Source organism: Anolis carolinensis, chromosome 6 (assembly GCF_035594765.1).
Source record: "Anolis carolinensis isolate JA03-04 chromosome 6, rAnoCar3.1.pri, whole genome shotgun sequence".
Taxonomy (NCBI): domain Eukaryota; kingdom Metazoa; phylum Chordata; class Lepidosauria; order Squamata; family Dactyloidae; genus Anolis; species Anolis carolinensis.
In genome coordinates this window covers 16141521-16161902 of record NC_085846.1, presented here as the reverse complement: position 1 = coordinate 16161902, position 20382 = coordinate 16141521, and the positions used below count along the sequence as shown (strand labels likewise).

Sequence of the window (20382 nt, the reverse complement as noted above, 5' to 3'; positions counted from 1 at the left end):
TGTTAATGTCATTAAGTGTTTTCATTAACACAATGAGTCACAGCTTGCCATTCAAGCACACACACATAGAGATGAAGAGAGATCATCTATTTTCCTGTTAGAAAATTAAAACAGAAATCTTAACTATAAGTGCCCCAGGAAATTGGATGATTACACAATTTTTGTTCCTGGGCTATAAATCTCATTTCCTAATTGGTTCTATCATAAAAACTGTTGGAATTCACCCCCACACTGTTCAAGTCAGCAGTCCTCAATGAGGAATAGTTAGTTAACTTTAGTAGAGGCTGAGGGAAACCCCTTCCTCCATGTCTCCTGTATGACAACTGGAATGTAACTATTTGCTCTCTCCTCTCTGTTTCTGCTCTCATTCTGAATGGTTGTGTAGAATGTATATTTTAGTATTGCAAGCCTTTACTTCTGTCTTCTACATTTACATCTTAGAATGTAGTGAATGTGCTGTGTGTACTGAGATCTCTCTTTGCTTGTGTGTGCAGAGAGATGTAGTGATTGCTGTTTTTCTCCCCTCTGAAACCTTAGAAGAGATGGAGTTATAGAGTTGCTAAGACCCAGTTCTTTACTATGAAATAATGTAGATACTGTTTTTGTAAGTAGGCCTCTTGTAATTTTAAAAACAGAACTCTGGATCTTTGCCTCCTGTGCTCTAAATTCTTTACAGGCTCATGGCACTTCATGCTCAGCGTGCTGTGAGCTGAATGCCCAACTATAAGTATCCTGTTTTAGCATTTTTGGATGCTCTGCTGTATTTTAGGGTAGTTTTCCCTAACATAACACAGAAAATCCTAATAGAAATATGGAAAAAGTTTATTAAACTGAAAAAATATATATTTGCGATCTTTAAATTATCTTAAGGAAAATTACAAATGAAGTGCCTAGGCTGAAGGAAATAGTGAAGGAAATAATGAAATTTCTGGAGTGTAACAAGTACAGTAGAGTCTCACTTATCCAACATTTGCTTATCCAACGTTCTGGATTATCCAACACAGTCTGCCTTTTATTAGTCAATGTTTTTGTAGTCAATCATTTCAATACATTGTGATGTTTTGGTGCTAAATTAGTAAATACAGTAATTACTACTTAACATTGCTGTGTATTGAACAGCTTTTTCTGTCAAATTTGTTGTAAAACATGATGTTTTGGTGCTTAATTTGTAAAATCATAATGTAATTTGATGTTTAATAGGATTTTCCTTCATTCTACCTTATTATCCAACATATTTGCTTATCCAACGTTCTGTCAGCCCGTTTATGTTGGATAAGCGAGACTACTGTAATTTCAAAGTAAGTGCCATACAATTAAATAGGAAATGACACTTTCAAACCAGGAACAGATTTTTTGTCAAATTCTGTTACACAGTGTTATTTAGGGAAACAGCATAAGGAACATTTAATTTAGCCTACTGCTTCTAGCTGGAAGGTGGATGAAGAACAGAATGGAAGGTAAGCCCTGGAACTATAATGAGTGGAAGAAAGAAACAAAATAAATAAATACATAGACCCCACTGGAGAGAATTTGTGAAGTGTATCAACAATTCAATTAAGCTTTGAAAATTGCAGCAGCTGTTCTTCTCTAGCTGAATTGAAGATTTGCACACAACCCTTTCCTCTTCCTTGGAACAGAGCCCTTCAAATTGGAGAATATGCAGCCTTGTCTCCTGCATCGATATGACCCACAAAGACCGGAGACTCAGGGCCAGCCCTAGAGGCATCTGATATGGCTTCCCAGAGCAGGGCTTCATCTCACTCTCACCTCCTGGCTCTCGCCGACGGCCCCTGGCAGAGCGTTTGCGTTGATCCAATACACGGAATGCTTCAGCAGACTTCTGCAGTTTCCCCACAAAGGCTTCCACGTCATCAAAAACCCGGTTCAACAGCTCCTGTCATCCAGAGATACAAAAGACAGAAAAAAGAGAACATTCAGGTGAAGGGTTCACCACACAGCAGGGTTATTGTACAATCCTTACATGTCTGCTCAAAAGAAAGATTCACTGAATTGGAAGGGGCTTACTTTTAGTAAGGACAGCTTCTCATCCTCACTATCTAAAACAAAAAGTGCTGGGGTCTAAATTTATTTATGCAATACATTATCTTTTGCGTAACATGGTATTTGCCATTTATTGTTGTGTTCCTTCAAGTCATTTGCAACCTATGGTGAAGCAAGGCAATCCTATGACAGGGATGTTTGTTGTTGTTGCAAGATTTGTTCAGAAGGGGTTTGGCAATGCCTTCCTCTGAGGATGAGAGAGTGTGGACTCGCGATGATGGGAATTACAGTACACACGCAACCAGAGATGACTGTGATCCCCGCCAATGAGAGATCTGGACCAAGTTTGACACACAGATCCCCATGACCAACAGAAATTACTGGAGGCATTTGGGCGCTGGACCTGAGATGATGCGAGTTGCAGTCCTCTCACATCCAGAGAGCCCCGTGACCCCTACTGATGGATCTAAACCAAATTTGGCACACAGACCTCCCATGACCAACAGAAATGACTGATGGTGATTCAGGGGGATGGATCCAAGATGATGGGAGATGTAGTCTCCCCATATCCAGAGAACCCTGTGACCCCCACTGAAAATGGATCTGAATGAAACTTTCACACAGATATCTCCATGACCAGCAAAAATACTGGTGGTGATTAAGGGGAAGGACCTGTGATGATGGGAGTTGCAGAGAGCCCTGTGAACCCCATCAATCATGGATCTGAACCAAACCTGGCACACAGATCCATCATGGCCAACTAAAAATACTGGCAGGGCAATGACAGGATGATGGGAATTGCAGTCACCAACATCCAAAGAGCCCTGTGACCACATGGATCTGGACCAAATTTGGCACACATACCCAACATGACCAACTTCAAATGTTCCCTGATCACACAAATACTGGAGGGGAGGGTTGACTCAGAATGTTGGGAGTTTTCTAATGAATCCATTCTTAAAATCTAAAACCTAACAATGAATAATTCTTCTGCTTATCCTTCCAAATTCCCTAACCTGGGCATCACTAGGCTAGTGATTACACTAAGCTAGTGTAAAATATATATAAAGAGAAAGAGTTCCTGATATACTACAGTGCTACACAGATTCTGTGTCTTCTATAGTTGTGCATCAATCAGAAATATAAAACAAATGTACCCTTCCCATCACTGCTTTGCCACTTACATCTTCTAAAAGTAATTAAACACATGCTAGGGTAAAAGATGGGTAATCCTACTGAGTAGGAGCAAATGAGGTATAAGGCAATCCATACATCCTTCTGCTTGGCGATAACACCTATCCCCCACCAATCTAATCCCATTTTTTCATGCCCTTCCAGCTAACTCACCACATCTCTCTCAGCACGGATGAAGGCTGGGTCAGTTTCTCCTGCCAAGAGATCTGGAAACCAAAAGAATAAAGAGATTTGGATACCATTGACAGATTACAGCCCAAGGATTCTCTCTTTTTTTAGACAGTCTCTACCAGGAAAATAATTGTTCACTATGTATCTAGCCCTTCTCTCCCCTTTGATTTCATGGAGCAAGACTTGCAAGAAATGAAGTTTTTTTGTTTCACTTACAAATACATTGCTGAAAGGACCAGAAGAGATATGAGACATGAATGTTTCTGATTGCAAAATTGTAAAGAGGATCTCTTGCCCCCCTTCTACGCTGCCTTATGGTCCAGATTATCAAAGCAGATAATCCACTTTATCTGCTCTGAACTGAATTATATGAGTCTACACTGCCATATAATCCAGTTAAAAGCAGATAATTTGAATTTTATATGGCTGTGCTGAAGGGGTCTAGGGAAGTCAGCTTTCATTCTACAGAATTATACATAGTACAGTAGAGTCTCACTTATCCAACATAAACGGGCCAGCAGAACGTTGGATAAGCGAATATGTTGGATAATAAGGAGAGATTAAGGAAAAGCCTATGAAACATCAAATTAGGTTATGATTTTACAAATTAAGCACCAAAACATCATGTTTTACAACAAATTTGACAGAAAAAGTAGTTCAATATGCAGTAATGCTATGTAGTAATTACTGTATTTACGAATTTAGCACCAAAATATCATGATATATTGAAAACTTTGACTACAAAAATGCATTGGACAATCCAGAACGTTGGAGTGTTGGATAAGTGAGACTCTACTGTACTATGTTTCCACTAACTATGGGCCCTTCCAGACAGCCATATAACCCGGAATATCAAGATGGATAATCCACAATATCTGCTTTGAATTGGATTATCTGAGTCCACACTGCCATATAATCCAGTTCAACATGGATTGTATACAGTTGTGTGGAAGGGGACTAAGACAGCTGTGTATTATGGAATACTGAAATTTGTAGTCTGATGAGGCACTGGAATTTTACACACTCCTTTCTAAACTGCAAATCCAAGGATTTTGTAGGATAGAGTTATGGCATCAGAAGAGGAATCATAGCACTATAATACTGAAATGTGAAAAGGCCCCTGAGAAGCCAGATTCTTCCATTCTTCTTAATGAAGTCAATGAGATACAGAGAGGAACGTTATGATTGCATACAGGTTTTCTCTGGGTTTGGCCTTGCTGAAACACTGAAATTATAAATCTTGCTGGGTTGCTGTGAGTTTTCCAGGCTGTATGACCATGTTCCAGAAGCATTCTGTCCAAACGTTTCACCCGCATCTATGGCAGGCATCCTCAGAGGTTGTGAGGTCTGTTGGAAACTAGATAAGTGGGCTTTATATATCTGTCAAATGTCAAGGGTGGGAGAATGAGCCAACCTGGACACAGCATATTATTTGAGAACACAGAAATGCTGGACCATTCTAACAACCACCATGTCAGGCGACACGGAGAAGCCATTGAAATCCACAAGCATGTGGACAATTTCAACAGAAAAGATGAAACCATGACCATGAACAAAATCTGGCTACCAGTATGAAAAAAACCCCTCTAAAACCAGGACAGTAAATAAAGAACAATATTCAAAAAACAGGGAAATTACAGACAGGAAACAATCAGGGCCAGCTAACACCTCCCAACAAAGGATCCCCCAGGGACGAAGAAGCCAGGCTTTGAAGTTTTAAGGCCATTCAATGCTAATCAAGGTGGCCAGTTGCACCACTTACACTTGACTCAAGCAAACAAGAATTCTTTCTCCCAACCTGGACTGAGAATGCTTCTGAAACATGGACATAAAGTCCAGAAAACTCACATCAACCCAGTGATTCTGGTCATGAAACATATAAATCTTGCCATTTTTAGTAAACTCATGACACTGCTAATCTAGGCCAAGGGTTTCTACTGACAATTAGAGGTCTTCAACTTGAGAAAAGTTTAACTCAGGATGTCAAGGATTGGCCCTAGGAAACGTCTGCCTATAAATCATATGGTAAGTAGGTAAGAAAACCCTCTCCTCACCCCAAATGTACCCTTTTTGGAAGTGTACACACAGGAGTAGCAAGTTTGGATTGAGAGCCACATTCTTACCATTGTCTTTTTGCTCGGGTGCAATGACCTTTGTCCTGGAAGACACTTGTTTGGGAGGCTGAGCAGCAGTCACCTGAGCATTTTGTGTCTGGTTGCCAATCCACTTCTGGGTATCTCTGTAGATGAGAAATGAAGCAAGTGATTGAGATAAGGGGGGAAGGTTTTTCCTATGTTCTAGATCTCTATGGGGCCCCCTGGTAGCACAGTGTGTTAAAGTGCTGAGCTGCTGAACTTGCAGACCAAAAGGTCCCAGGTTCAAATCCCGGGAGCGGAATGAGCACCCGCTGTTAGCCCCAGCTCCTGCCAACCTAGCAGTTCGAAAACATGCAAATGTGAGTAGATAAATAGGTACTGCTCCGGCGGGAAGGTAACGGTGCTCTATGCAGTCATGCTGGCCGCATGACCTTGGAGGTGTCTATGGACAATGGCAGCTCTTCGGCTTAGAAATGGAGATGAGTACCAACCCCCAGAGTCAGACATGACTGGACTTAATGTCAGGGGAAAGCTTTACTTTTACCTTTAGATGTCTATGACACTGGTGTACACTATTCAGTCGGACAATAGAAGAATCCTGTTTTTTATGTTTTTATTTCCATGCCTTTAAGAGCAGTCTGCCAGGGAGAAATGCAGCAAGTAGAGCTTTTTTTTGGCAGGGGGGTGGGGGGAGAAGGTAATGGGAAACTCTTGTTTAACATAATGCTTACAAGTCAGGTTGCTTTCAAACCATCAAATGAGTCCTCAGAGGGAAGTAGAACAAAAGGAAGTCTTCCTCTATAGATTTTAAAGCCTGATTGGGCTCAACTGAGAGAATACAGTCCTTCAAGTATACCAGCCCTAAGCTGCCTAAGGCTTGTCTGGAAACACACCGGTAGAGAGCAAAACTGTTGCGAAGAGTAAACTCACAACCTCCCTGCACCTGGCCCTGAAGTATTTTTTTAAAAAAATGTGAAGTTTCCAAATACTTTTCAAGATAGACCCATAAAGAGCACATCCTAGGATTCTAAATAGGATGCAAGTGATGTGTCACTCTGGTTAGATCAGACAACTCTAAGAATAGGCACAGATGATGCACTAGCTTTAATTGTGCAAATGTACACTTGCTGTCAATGGCAAAACTTGAGTGTCCAGCTTCAGGGATGAATCCAGCACTACACCCAAATCGTCTCCTCCTGGTAAATTACACGTACATACGGATATGAGTATTTGTTGCTTGTGAGTAAGGTATATGGATCTTTACTCACCTGAGTGCCTCCTTCCTTTGGGTATTTCCTCCGGACTTGAAATCCTGCAAAGCACTGTTAATGTCCTGTCGGATCAATTCTGCCTAGAAAAGTGAAAGGGAAATCAGACTGAAAGCTCAGTCAAAGTGGATATAACTCTTCTACTACCTCAAACCCCAAAGAATACATGCTTTAGGTAAGTGTCTTGTAATTGACAGTGAGTGGAACAAACTGTCACCACACAGTCATTTCCAAAAGCATACTACTAAACGTCCTTACCCCAACAAGGTTGCATTCAAAGAAGTGAACATCTGGTTTTAGCTGGGTGGGATCCTGGCACACAAGTAGAAGCAAGGACTGGGACCGAGACTCTGGTCTAACAGCCTCACAACGAGCCACAGCTGCCAATCCATAGTTTTCCAGTTCATCCTATATAGGGGGAGACAAAGTCACCCAATAATATAAAAAAGAATTCCCTTTTTAAAAGTTTTCCCTTGACATTAAGTCTAGTTGTGTCTGACTCTGAGAAGTGGTGCTCATCTCAATTTCTAAGATGAAGAGCCGGTGTTGTCCGTAGACACCTCCATGGTCATGTGGCTGGCATGCCTGCATGGAGCACACCTTCCCACCAAAGCGGTACCTATTGATCTACTCACATTTGCATGTTTCCAAACTGCTAGGTTGGCAGAAGCTGGGGCTTACAGCGAGAGCTCACCCCACTTCCTTAATTCAAACTGCTGACTTTTCAGTCAGCAAGTTCAGTAGCTCAGCAGTTTAACCCGCTGCGCCATTGGGAGCAATGATAGGCCACCCCAGTATGGATCCTTCTCTACGGAAGAGATATTGCAACACAAAGACCAAGCCTGGGGGTTAAATTTCATAATTTGTTCCTGTTTACTTGTCTAATGTTTGAGAAATTATCTGTTATCATCATTCCCTGCTATGTTGACAAAACAACTTGAAACTCGTTGCCAGTTTTGTTACTTTCTTGTCCCTTTGAATGAAAAAAAAATCCTTGTTAAGATTTTTAGATTCCTGTCAAAATTCCTCACCTGCTCTTAAAAAATAATTAGCAGTTGTTATTCACATCACCAGAAATGCAATTTTAATTCTCCTTGCTGTGTTATGTGTGAAATGTAACTTCATTATATCTTTGCTACACTCCAAAACATAACTACTTGTAGTGAATGTTTGTGACTTTTTCCTTTCCAAGCTCTGCAGAAGGGTCTAACCATGTTAGCCTCCAACATCACAGTCCTTGGTTGGTCCTTCACCTTTGAGTCTATGTCGAAGAGCTTGATGGACGACCCATTGACTTGAAGTAACATTTCCTGAACCCAGATCTTCCCTTGGGCATCCATGACGGACAGTTTCCTGGTGGCGTCCTCTACAGATGCCAAATCATCTTCTTCCCCAATTGAAAAGGTCACCAGATGCTGGAGGATATAGAAAAGCAAATGAGATATTACACATCCCTGACATTTTCATTTAGTTTATTTCATTGGTTTCAAACTAGGGATTGCTCTCCATTGCATAATTCCTTTCACTCTTTGATTCCAGAGAAAGATACTTCCATTTGTCCTGGCCTTCCAGAACAGAATTAGGGTTTACTCCTTCCGCTGCATTGTATATACTGTAATGCCAATCCTTTGTCTTTCCCCATCCCTGCCCCACAAAACATTATTCCAATTGGCATTTATCAATTTATTGTGATTTTATTTTGACATCTGAAGTATTTTCTTATATGCCACGCTAAGAACTTTACTGAAATCACTTGTTAAAAGCACACACACAAAATCCGCAAATGCAAGCCTAAGCAGGATCTGCAAAAAATGCATGCATGCTATAGAACAGGAGTTCTCAGTCTGTGGGTCCTCAGGTGTTTTGGCCTACAACTTCCTGGAATCCCAGCCAGTTTACCAGCTGTTAGGATTTCTACGAGTTGAAGGCCAAAACATTTGGGGATCCACAGGTTGAGAACCACTGCTCTAGGACCCTGGTCTAAAGCTGACAAACCAAGACCTAGAATGAGGCTTTCATGTCACACATATAAGGGATGCCTTTAAACTCTTTGGAGATAACCAACAGATACTGTCCCTCATATCACCATCCCTAATATAAAATATCACACTATCTCCCATTAATTCATCTCTGTGGTCCCCAGCTATGGTCCCCAAAGTTCAGCATAGTCCAAACTCAAATGTTGAAGAGATACCTACATTGACAGCATACTGGGAAACATCTGCCATGATGATGTTGGAATACTTCTTCCTTTGCTCTGCAGAAATATATTAAAAATTAGTTAATGGAGGAGAAACTGGCTTGGAATGTTGATTAAAGCAGTCAGTTGGAAAGCACAGGTTGAGTTACACAAGAAGTCAGAGTTCTGCAGATCTAATTCAATAGACCAAAGAACGGAAATTTATTTATTATTTATTTATTACAACATTTATATCCTGCCCTTCTCACCTAACAGGGGACTCAGGGTGGCTTACAATAAAACACACATATAAAAACTGTACAGTACATTATAAATCAGATTAAAAATCATTCACTTACATCAACATTCATAAACATATTCTAAAATACAGATGGGCATGTTCAAGTTCAAAAGACTGGATCTGTCGATTAAGGAAATGGCTGGACAACTCATGAACCTCCTGTCTAAACACAGTTTTTGTCTTTCATCATGGATAACAAAGCAAGGTGGCACCTTTGGATAACAAAGCAAGGTGGCACCAAGAAGTCTTTGCTTAACTCAGTGGTTCCCAATTTTTTTTTGACCAGGATCCACTTGACCAGGACCCACTTGAACAGGGACCACTTTGACCAGAGACCACTCTCTAACATTAGTACCAAAGGAGTTACGAATCAGTTTTTGATCAACTTTAGATTTGGTTTGGTTATTTGGGGTGCTGAGTCAGAAAACTGCATTAGATAGACCACATCAGCCCTAGTTTCTGATACAGAACATATGCTATCCAATAGTTGCCATCTGCTTGGCCACAGAAAGCCATATTTAATAATCTAGAGCTGATGTGGTCTATCCAATGCAATGGTCGGCTCTGCGGAAAGGAGCGGAAATAAAATAAAATACATAAATAAAGAGGAAGGAGGTTCATGGACCAGGTTTTCATTCTCATGGCCCACTGCTGAGCCACAACCCACAGGTTGAGAACCACTGGCTTAGCTGGAGATGCAGTACACACCAGTTGTGAGACATTTCAGGGATTCCAATGTTTAACTGCGATTCAGTTTCCTTAGGTGGAAATAAATGAAGACTTACAGTACAGAAATGTTAGAGTCAAGAATTACAAGTCGGAAGTAATCACAGAGAATCATTTATCTTCATCAATTTGAAACCCGTAATGAAATGGAATGTAACACAATGTAGACAAATTCTGATTCAAGTTTGTCTGATTATAGGACTTCATGTCACCCAGTGACTTATCCCTCTAAGGAAGACATTTCTGTTTTTAAAAGGCGATTACCTCTCCTACAACAGAAGGATATAATTATTGCCTCTCCCTGGGGGAACCAGTTTAGCTTGTGAGAATCACACACACCCTTCTCCTCTTTTCTTACAGCTTTTCCAGTAGCTGGTGCCTCAGGCTGGTGTTGACAATATTTGGGTTTTACAATCCAGCAAACCCAACTTTGAAGGGTTCCTTAAATTCAGGGGTTCTTTCTGATCAAATAGCCTCCTCTAATTCAAGGAACCTAGAAGGTTCGATTTGTTGGGATCTAAAAGTGAAGGCTGTAGCTATTCCCTCAACTGATGATGACACCTTTGGCTTGATAGGTAAAGGTAAAGGTTTCCCCTGACATTAAGTCCAGTCGTGTCTGACTCTGGGGGTTGGTGCTCATCTCCATTTCTAAGCGGAAGAGCCGGTGTTGTCCATAGACACCTCCAAGGTCATGTGGTCGGCATGACTGCATGGAGCGCCGTTACCTTCCCGCCGGAACGGTACCTATTGATCTACTCACATTGGCATGTTTTCGAACTGCTAGGTTGGCAGAAGCTGGAGCTAACAGCGGGCGCTCACGCCACTCCCGGGGTTTGAACCTGGACCTTTCGGTCTGCAAGTTCAGCAGCTCAGTGCTTTAACACACTTCGCCACCGGGGCTCCTTATTGGCTTGATAGAACACATCAAAATGTGGGATATAAGCAAAGAAAATACCACCTCCTCCCACATTAAACCTTCATGAACAGTTCAACCTTTAGCAAACTAATTTGAAAATTATATACATATCTGGGTTGCTGTGAGTTTTTCCGGCTGTATGGCCATGTTCCATACTGGAACATGGCTATACAGCCCGGGAAACTCACAGCAACCCAGTGATTCCAGCCATGAAAGCTTTCAACAACACATATATACATAAGGTATCATTTATTATAGCACAGGATAGTCTTTAGAGTTTTACAGGTTAAAAAAGTTTAGCAAACTGATTTGCAAAAGAGTTTAAATATTATTATTGTATAGCATATGTTCCAAATTTTTAGAAGCTAAAAAGTGTAGTTCCCTGCATTCACGGAATGTATTATTTAGACAGGAGTGCAGGAGGTTTGTCAGAGGAAGGGAGGGAAGGCGAGGAGGGGGTGGGACAAAGGATGAATCCAACCAAACCCACTTATTAAAGTGTTAACTAGAAGTTTCACAGGAAACATGAGAGGACTGTAAGGCTCGTACACTTCAAGTTGAGGAAGTTGTGGTATAAAAGCACCAGTTTTTATTAGAGCTGGTGACCTTGAAATGGCCAAGGATAGTAGAGTTGGAAGTATAACTTTTGTTAAGCACTGATCTTTACCAGCTCCTTGTTATGAAGGAATCCTTCTGATACATTCCCTCACCCGCAAACTCACCATATATGGCTCTGGCACTGGGCTTTGAGACATCACCAACTAGGCTGGAAGATATAACAGACAATTAAAAAAATAACTGTAAGCCCAAATTCCCAGAGCACTATTCCTCCTTCTCAGAAATTGTTAAGCCCTCAGGCTCTGTGAGAATCTCAGATACAGTTATCCCCTTTATCCTGACATCTTGCAACAATTGACAAATATCCATCATTCAAACAGAAAACGCATGCCATTAAATGTTACTTGAGAAGGTTTTGTAGCTGAACTGAAGCAACATAGTTCCTGATCCAGTAGGTTTTGCAGCAAATCCGTGTTCCAGTAATTTTTGCAGCAAACCTCAGCCAGTTTAGACCTGAAGTCACCAACACCCATTCCCTTCATCCAGAATGGAAGCAAAATAGGGTGGGAATGGTAATGGCCGAAACATAAGTTGACATGTCAAGAGGCAATTATAAGGTAGGCATGGGCAAACTTCAGCCCTCCAGGTGTTTTGGACTTCAACTCCCACAATTCCTAACAGCCAATCCAGTAGACTGTTAGGAATTGTGGGAGTTGAAGTCCAAAACACTTGGAGGGCCCAAGTTTGACCATTTCTGCTATAAGGAGTTGCTGTCTGGGCCCTTCGCTTGCTCCCTTTGCTATTATTTCCCCAACAGTATTTGATCATGATTAAACATCTCTAAACTGAATCAAATGGATAGGACAGGACACAGAGTGATAAATACAGGTTGGGCATTTCTTACTCAAAATTCTGAAATATTCCAAAATCTGTAATTGTGCAAATGGGTGGTTGAGTCACTGACAACTTTGTTTTCTGATGCTTCAATGTACGCAAATTTGGTTTCATGCACAAAATTATTGTAATATTGTATAAAATCGTTGTCAGGTTTTGTGTAAGAGGTGTATATGAAACATGATGAACTTGGTGTTTATCTTGGGTCCTATCTACAAGATATTAATGTATATGTGTGTGTGCCTTCAGGTCACCCATCAATTTATGGAGATCTTATTAATTTCATAGAACATATCCTAAGGCAAGGAATACTCAAAGGGGGTTTGTTATTCCTTCCTCCTTCCACCTAGATTGACTCCTCTTCTTCTTGCTGGTTGTGCAGACACCCATTCTGACACCAGCAGATGCAATTACAATGGTCAGGGACTTGTAGGGAGCTCCATAGCTAGTTGGAGGCAGCAGTAGCTACACCAGGCATGGGCAAACTTTGGCCCTCCAGGTGTTTTAGACTTCAACTCCCACAATTCCTAACAGCCAGGAAGTTGGCTGGCATTTCTGGGAGGGCCGAAGTTTTGCCCATCCCATTCCCTTTACTGGTGGAAGTGTCTGTCTGAGCAGTGGATCAGGCTGAAATGGACCCAAAATCTAATCGTCATTCTTACCTTCCTGAATCACTCATGATGTCAGCACAAGTTGTCTTATCTGAGATTCACAGCATAAACCTGATAAGTACAAAAGTAACAGGTTATCAGTCTCCCATGGCAGACCAAAAATAATAAGATATGATTTTCGACCAGGAGCTAGGGCTTGGTAAACAATCTTCCCCAGTCTTGAATACCAAGGATAGGATTGCCCATGCCATATGATTTCTGATTTCAGCGACTAGATGTGAAGACTGGATATGAAGAAATCTGATAGGAAGTTGATCAACTGATCTGAAATGTGAGACTGGAAGACTGCCAACCAGACAAATAAATGAGTCAGGCCTGAGTTTTTCCTAGAAATGGCGTCAAACTGCATTGGGCTTGATCCATATGTCATAGGTGGACATATCATGAGGGGACATGACTCATTTGGAGGGACAGTAGTGCTTGGTAAGGTAGAAGGCAGCAGGAAAACAGAAAGACTGCCTTATAGAGGGATAGAAACAACTAATGAGGCTAAAAGCCTTTTAGTTTGCAAGACATGAACAGGGCTGTTGATAACAGGGTGATTTGGAGATCTCTGATTATAGATAAGTCAATGTCAACTTGATGGCAATTAACTATTTCCTCAATGTACGGGTTATGCTACAACATCAGATGAGTTAAATAAACTACAACATCCTTGGCCATGCTGGTTGGGGGTTGTGTAATGCATATGGGGAGAACTGGATTGGAGAAAGCCAAGCTATAGTAACACCTAGTTTCTATTCTTCTATTGAAACAATAGTTTCGATTGGCAAGAAAAGCTCAACCACCTTTGACAGACTTCAGAGTTGCCAGTGCAAACATGTAAGGCATTGGATTTCAGAGTTTATTTCCTCTTTACCATATTACAAACTCTGGATTTGATACTTTAATCTGCTTTACCTTAAGCGAAGTTTCCAACACAATATCATGGGCAGATTAGAGCTGAAAAACCATCTGATTTAGTTCAAGCAAACAGCATATCTGATCACTTGCAAGCTTACATCTATCTCTGTATCCGAAAAACAACATGAGCATTGTCACATTTGACCTATGCCTCAGTTATTCTAAGGCGCTTGCTGTGAAGAAGATGGAAAATTCCCATCAGCTCCACATTATATGGTCAAATGGTTTATGGGGTTCTACTCCAAAATATCTGGAGGTTAAATGCTTGCATCCCTACCTACACTGAAAATGAAGAATAATGTCTTTGTTCTCAGGGTTGTTGTATGTCTTTCAGGCTGTGTGGCCATGTTCCAGAAGTATTCTCTCCTGACGTTTCGCCCATATCTATGGCAGGCATCTTCAGAGGCTGTGAGGCATGGATAAACTGGGCAAGGAAGGAAAAAATATATATCTGTGGAGAGTCCAGGGTGTGACAAGAGTCCTTTGTCAGTTGGAAACCAGCATTAATGTTTCAGTTAATCACCCTAATTAGCATTGGAAAGGTTTGTCTCTTGCCAGCATCCTTTGTTAAGACTCATTAGCTGTCCTTGGGGCTCCTCTGCCCTCAGAGTGTTGCTTCCCATCTACTGTTTTGATTTTTGAGTTTTTTAATACTGGTAGCCAGATTTTGTTCATTTTCATGGTTTCCTCCTTTCTGTTGAAGTTGTCCACATGCTTGTGGATTTCAGTGGCTTCTCTGTGTAGTCTGACATGATAGTTGTTGGAGTGGTCAAGCATTTCTGTGTTCTCAGTTTTTGAAATGCTGGTCATATGCAATGTGTCCTTCAGTGTAGAAATAGGGATTCTTTGTTATTCGGGACTGTTGACAGTACATGGGGTGTGCATACTTGTGTATATACCAAAGAAACAAGTCAAGTCTAAGTCCCCCTCCCTCCCTCCCAGGAGTCCTGCAGCATCTCTTGCCAATTGCCAACGCCTGCTTTGTTTCACCTGGCAAGGTTGCTTTGTTTATTGAAGGCGGGATTCCACTTACTTTATGCTTGGCTAGGTGTCTATAATTCCTGGAGGTGGGCCAACAGTCCCTTGTTTTACCATTTTGCCCCTTTTTTTATCTATCGGAGAGAGAAGATCATACAACGGGCAAGAGGCCGACTGTCAAAAGCCATGGTTATGTTTCCCTTTTCCTCAGGGACGGGAAGTGATTCTCGTTCTTAGATCTGCTTTATCTATCTCAGGCACAGATTTTTCCAACAGTTTTCGTTTATGTACTGATCTAGTACAAGCAGTGGTTGAACTGAAGCAACAAAGTCAATATTTGCACAGGTTGATAGCTTACGATGCCATAAGCCAGAGCTTAAACTGTGTATATGCCTTAAGACCCGAGGGGTGGGAGAAAAGACTACAATCCAGTTTAAATGCCATCTCTTCCTTCCATTCTGTTCTACAAAGTTAGATGGGCTTCCAATTAAAGGATGCCATGTTTTTTAGTGCTGGCTGCATTTCCATGCTTTTAACGACCTGAAGGGAAACTTCAGAATTAATGCAGTTTGATACCACTTTAACTGCCATGGTTTAATGCTATGGTATCCTGGCATTTGTAGTTTGGTGAGGCACCAACACTCTTAGAGCAGAGAAGACTTGTAAAACTACAACTGTCATGATTTTATAGCATTGAGCCACGACAGTTAAAGTAGTGTCAAACTGCATTTATTCTACAGTGTAGATGCACTCTTAGAGATAAACCTTCCATAGTTCTCCAGATTTGCATAAACATAGAAGCTGCAGCTGATTATTTTCAACCTACTATCCAGGTATTTAAAACAAACACTAGGTAGTGAACCTATGACAAGGTGCTCTAGAAATCCTAGAGCTAACCAACTACTAGAATCTGGGAAATAGCTAGAGATTTTATTGCTTTGCCCAAAGTTTCATCCTGGAATACACTTGGAAAGACAGCTCATATCCATGGAGTATGTAAAACGTAGCCTCACCTGAAGTGGTGAGCAACATAGTGCCTTTTCCTCCCATCATGTGTAGAGGATTCTTATTTCAGTATTAGGAGCCCATGATGGCGCAGTGGGTTAAACCCTTGTGCCAGCAGGACTGCTGACCTGAAGGTTGGGTTGCTGATCTGAAGGTTGCTGGGGAAAGCGGGTGAGCTCTCACTGTCAGTTCCAGCTCCCCATGTGGGGACATGAGAGAAGCCTCCCACAAGGATGGTAAAAACATGAAATATCCAGGCAATGTCCTTGCAGATGGCCAATTGTCTCACACCAGAAGCCACTTGCAGTTTCTCAAGTCACGCCTGACATGATTTTTTTTAATACTAATGAGAGATTCCCCCCTCTCCCAAGAGAAGCAGCAGACTTTTTTTAGGGACTCTAGAAGTCACTGGTGGCAAAAACTCTATCCCTCAGCAGAGAGGGAACATTGTAGGAATACCCAAAGAATAACCATTTGCTCACCAGCATCTGCCTCTTGAGACAATTGCTTCACTCTGCCTAATCATTGGGCTGGTCCTTGCAAACTGAAGTCAATGTGAAATAATTCCTTGGAATATGCAGTGCACTCCTTCCTCTACCATTCGGTAACCTCAGGACCACTTCGCAGATATTCAGTCGTCCCAGATATTACAAGTACAGTAGTTTGAGCATTGGATGATGACTCTGGAGTTCAAATCACCGCTTGGCCATAAAACCAACTGGGTGACCTTGAGCAAATCCCGCTCTCTCAGCCTCAAAGGAAAGCAAGGTTAAACCTCTTCTGAACAAATCTTGTCAAGAAAGCCCTGTGATAAGTTAATCCTAGAGTCACCATTGCTTGGAAATGACTGGAAGGCATGCAACAACAACAATAACAACATGGCAAGTCAGGATGAATTTTGAGCTAGTGTGAGGCTTATGTTTTTGGAGGAATTAAGCTTTATGTTCAACTGCTACACCCAAATTCTAACCTTTCTTCTTGTTATATATTAAAACAGTGGTTCTCAACCTGTGGGTCCCCAGATGTTTTAGCCTTCAACTCCCAGAAATAGCTGGTAAACTGGGTGGGATTTCAAGGAGTTGGAGGCTAAAACACTTGAGGACCCATAGGTTGAGAACCACTGCTCTAAAGCTTGATACAAAAGGGTGTACAAATAAAGCAATTTACAACAATACAGGCTTGCATAGGACTGTCAGTTCAGGATAATTTCAGGCCCTGAGATTGCTTTGCCAATACCTGAGACCTAGGAATAACCCCTAAGGTTGCCATCAAACATAAACCATAGTTGCTCATAGTTTGTCATTCAAACACACACGTACACAAAGTATTTTCTATTTGGAAACTGAAACAGAAGTATTTGCTATGGAGGTTGTTCCCATGTTAGAGTGACATTAGGAGATTAATCCCCGGGGGGGGGGGGGGATTTAATGTATGGGTTACTGGGCTGTATGGCCATGTTTCAGAAGCATTCTCTCCTGACGTTTGGCCCACATCTATGGCAGGCATCCTCAGAGGTTGTGAGGTCTGTTGGAAATTAGGCAAGTGAGGTTTATATATCTGTGGAAGGTCCAGGTTGGGAGAAAGAGCTTTTTGTCTGCTTGTTGCAACTGGCCATCTTGATTAGCATTAAATAGCCTTGCATATTCAAAGCCTGGCTGCTTCCTGCCAGTATTATAAAAAACCCTCTAAAATCAGGATAGTAAATAAAGAACAACACTCTGAAAACAGGGGAATTCCAGCCATGAAACAATCAGGGCCAGCTAACACCTCCCAACAAAGGACCCCCCTGGCAGGAAGCAGCCAGGCTTTGAAGCTGCAAGGCCATTCAATGCTAATCAAGGTGGCCAATTGCAACATTCACACTGGCTTTCAACGGATGAGTTCTTTCTCCCAGTCTGGACATTCAACAGATATATAAACCCCACTTGCCTAGTTTCCAGCAGACCGAACACCTCTGAGGATGCCTGCCATTGATGTGGGTGAAATGTCAGGAGAGAATGCTTCTGGAACATGGCCATACAGTCTGGAAAACTCACAACAACCTTGCTATTTTTTTCCCCTTCTCTAGGAATTTCTAAGTCTTCAAGCACAACTCTACGATCAATTTCCACTGGAAGCCAACCATAGAATCACATTGGAAAAATTAACACTTGAAGATCTAAAGATTTCAAGGGTGCATCTACACTGCCGAATGAATGCAGTTTGACACCACTGTAACTGCCATGGCTCAATGCTATGGAATCCTGGGATTTGTAGTTTGGTGAGGCAACAGCAGAGAAGGCCAAGCACGTTGTAAAACTACAAACCCCAGGATTCCAATAGCATTGAACAATGGCAGTTAAAGTGATGTCAAACTGCATTCATTCAACAGTGTAGAACAGGCATGGGCAAACTTCGGTCCTCCAGGTGTTTTGGACTTCAACTCCCACAATTCCTAATAGCCTACTGGAGGGCCAAAGTTTGCCCATGCATGGCATAAAAGCACAGGTACAGGAAATGTTTTAAATCTAATTCGCAAAAGTCAAAACGTGTAATACTTGACCCCTTGGAAGCTGGAGCATAACATCAATCAATCCTTGCAAATTTTATCAAGTTGTCATTCTACTAGTTGAGTTGTAGTTTGCATGCACCACTTTCCTTTTACCTGGAAGTAAGCCCTTCAAAATAGAAGAATTTGCACACTTGATCCTCTGCTTGGAGAGACTCATGGCAAATGAAGACCCTATGTTTGTACAGTTCCCATTTCCCAGTCCCGGTTGATGTTAATCAGTGCTTCAAATAGCCCTGGATCCTAAATTATAATTGAGGGCCTGACTTCGTTCTCCAAATGCCCATCCATCATTTTCAGATTGCAAGTCCCTCACACCAGAAGTAACTTGCATTTTCTCAAATTGCTCCTGATACACACATACACAAAAATTCAGATACTATCCATACTGACAAACAAGTCAGGTATCCCGCTTTGGGCCAATATTGGTGAACTTGGGCTTACTAGGCCTTGTGTTACGTGTCATAATGCCTTTCTCCTTTTAATATATATTTTAAAAGCATTTTTATAGTCAAGGAAGGGCTGCGAGGCCAGTAGAGCTGCTCATTTTATAGTATTTGCTTTCAAAACATATCGTGGACACAAAATGGTACTTTGTTCAATGCCTTCTCATCAAACTGGAAGAAGCAAGCGCCATTTTATTTCTGGAGGGTGCATCTACACTGTAGAATTAATGCGATTCGATGGAAGTTTAACTGCCCCGGTTCAATGCTATGGAATCTCGGGATTTGTAGTTTTACAAGGTCTAAAAAGTGCGAGGGCCTCATCAAATGATAACTCCCATTGTTCAATAACATTGAGCCAAAGTGGTGTCCAACTGCATTAATCTTGCTATGTAGATACATTTCTGTAGTGTTTCAACTTAAATGAGCTTAAAATTTTAAATAACACATAAATAATTTTGTAAGAACATCTGGGGAAATGTCAAAGGAAAAGTAACAGAATTGGTTTGCTGTGAATTTTCCAGGCTATATGGCCATGTTCCAGAAGCATGCTCTCCTGATGTTTTGCCCACATCTATGGCAGGCATCCTCAGAGGTGCCATAGATGTGGGCAAAACGCCAGGAGAGAATGCTTCTGGAACATGGTCATGCAACCAGGAAAACTCACAGCAACCCAGTGATTCCGGCCGTGAAAGCCTTCAACAACACAGTAACAGAATTAACAGAATTATATCCTCTCACAGGCTATATAAACAACAACAACAACAACAACAACAACAGTTTAATCAAAGACATAGTCAAAGTTCAGGCTTTGTTCTACCTAGAGTGCATCTACACTGTAGAATTAATGTAATTTAACACCACTTCCATGGCTCAGTGCTATGTAATCCTGGGAGTTGTAGTTTTGCAAGGTCTTTAGCCTTCTCTGGGAAAGAATGCTAGTGCTTCACCAAGCTACCAATCCCATTATTCCATAGACATAAGCCCGGATTAATAAAGTTAACAACAACAACGTGTTCCGTAAACAATCACAAAATTTAGACCTTTTACTTGAAGAAGAATCTAGGCTTTCCCCCATTTAGTTCATAATTAAGAAGAAACGTTGCTAACGTCAACAACCTTATTTTGTTTTAAGTTCATGTTTGCAATAACAGAAATTTATTTAAGGCCCATTATCTGTAGCGGTGTTTCCATCCCTCAGATGGCACAGTGCTTCCTTAAAACAGGAAGTTTTCATATAACAAACTGCCCTTAGTTTAAAACCAAGTACAGTAGATCCTCAATTAACTGGGACCCATGAGGATAAATGCCGGATAAACATAGTTTCTGGTTGCTTGAGGGTTACTATTAAAACAAGGCCTAACTAATACAGCCTCTAAAAGTCACCATAGGGAAAATGGGAAATTGTGACTAAATGTACTTTCATTTACAAAACATTCAATATAATATAATATAATATAATATAATATAATATAATATAATATAATATAATATAATATAATATAATATAATATAATATAATATAATATG

At 41.2% G+C, this 20382-nt stretch overlaps 1 protein-coding gene across 2 annotated transcripts in view; it reads right to left on the bottom strand.

Moving 5' to 3' along the window:
* Positions 1-20382, bottom strand: part of eps8l1 (EPS8 signaling adaptor L1) — a 45189-nt gene that overhangs the window by 16214 nt on the left and 8593 nt on the right. For both annotated transcript variants that reach the window (XM_062957870.1, XM_062957871.1), the window contains exons 2-10: positions 12967-13026; positions 11575-11618; positions 8929-8987; positions 7984-8145; positions 6989-7138; positions 6731-6813; positions 5490-5605; positions 3349-3401; positions 1768-1894 (exon numbers count right to left, since the gene is read on the bottom strand). In XM_062957870.1, coding sequence (XP_062813940.1) covers positions 1768-1894; positions 3349-3401; positions 5490-5605; positions 6731-6813; positions 6989-7138; positions 7984-8145; positions 8929-8987; positions 11575-11618; positions 12967-12983 — 811 coding nt within the window. In that variant the 5' untranslated portion in view covers positions 12984-13026. The remainder of the gene's footprint in view (positions 1-1767; positions 1895-3348; positions 3402-5489; positions 5606-6730; positions 6814-6988; positions 7139-7983; positions 8146-8928; positions 8988-11574; positions 11619-12966; positions 13027-20382) is intronic.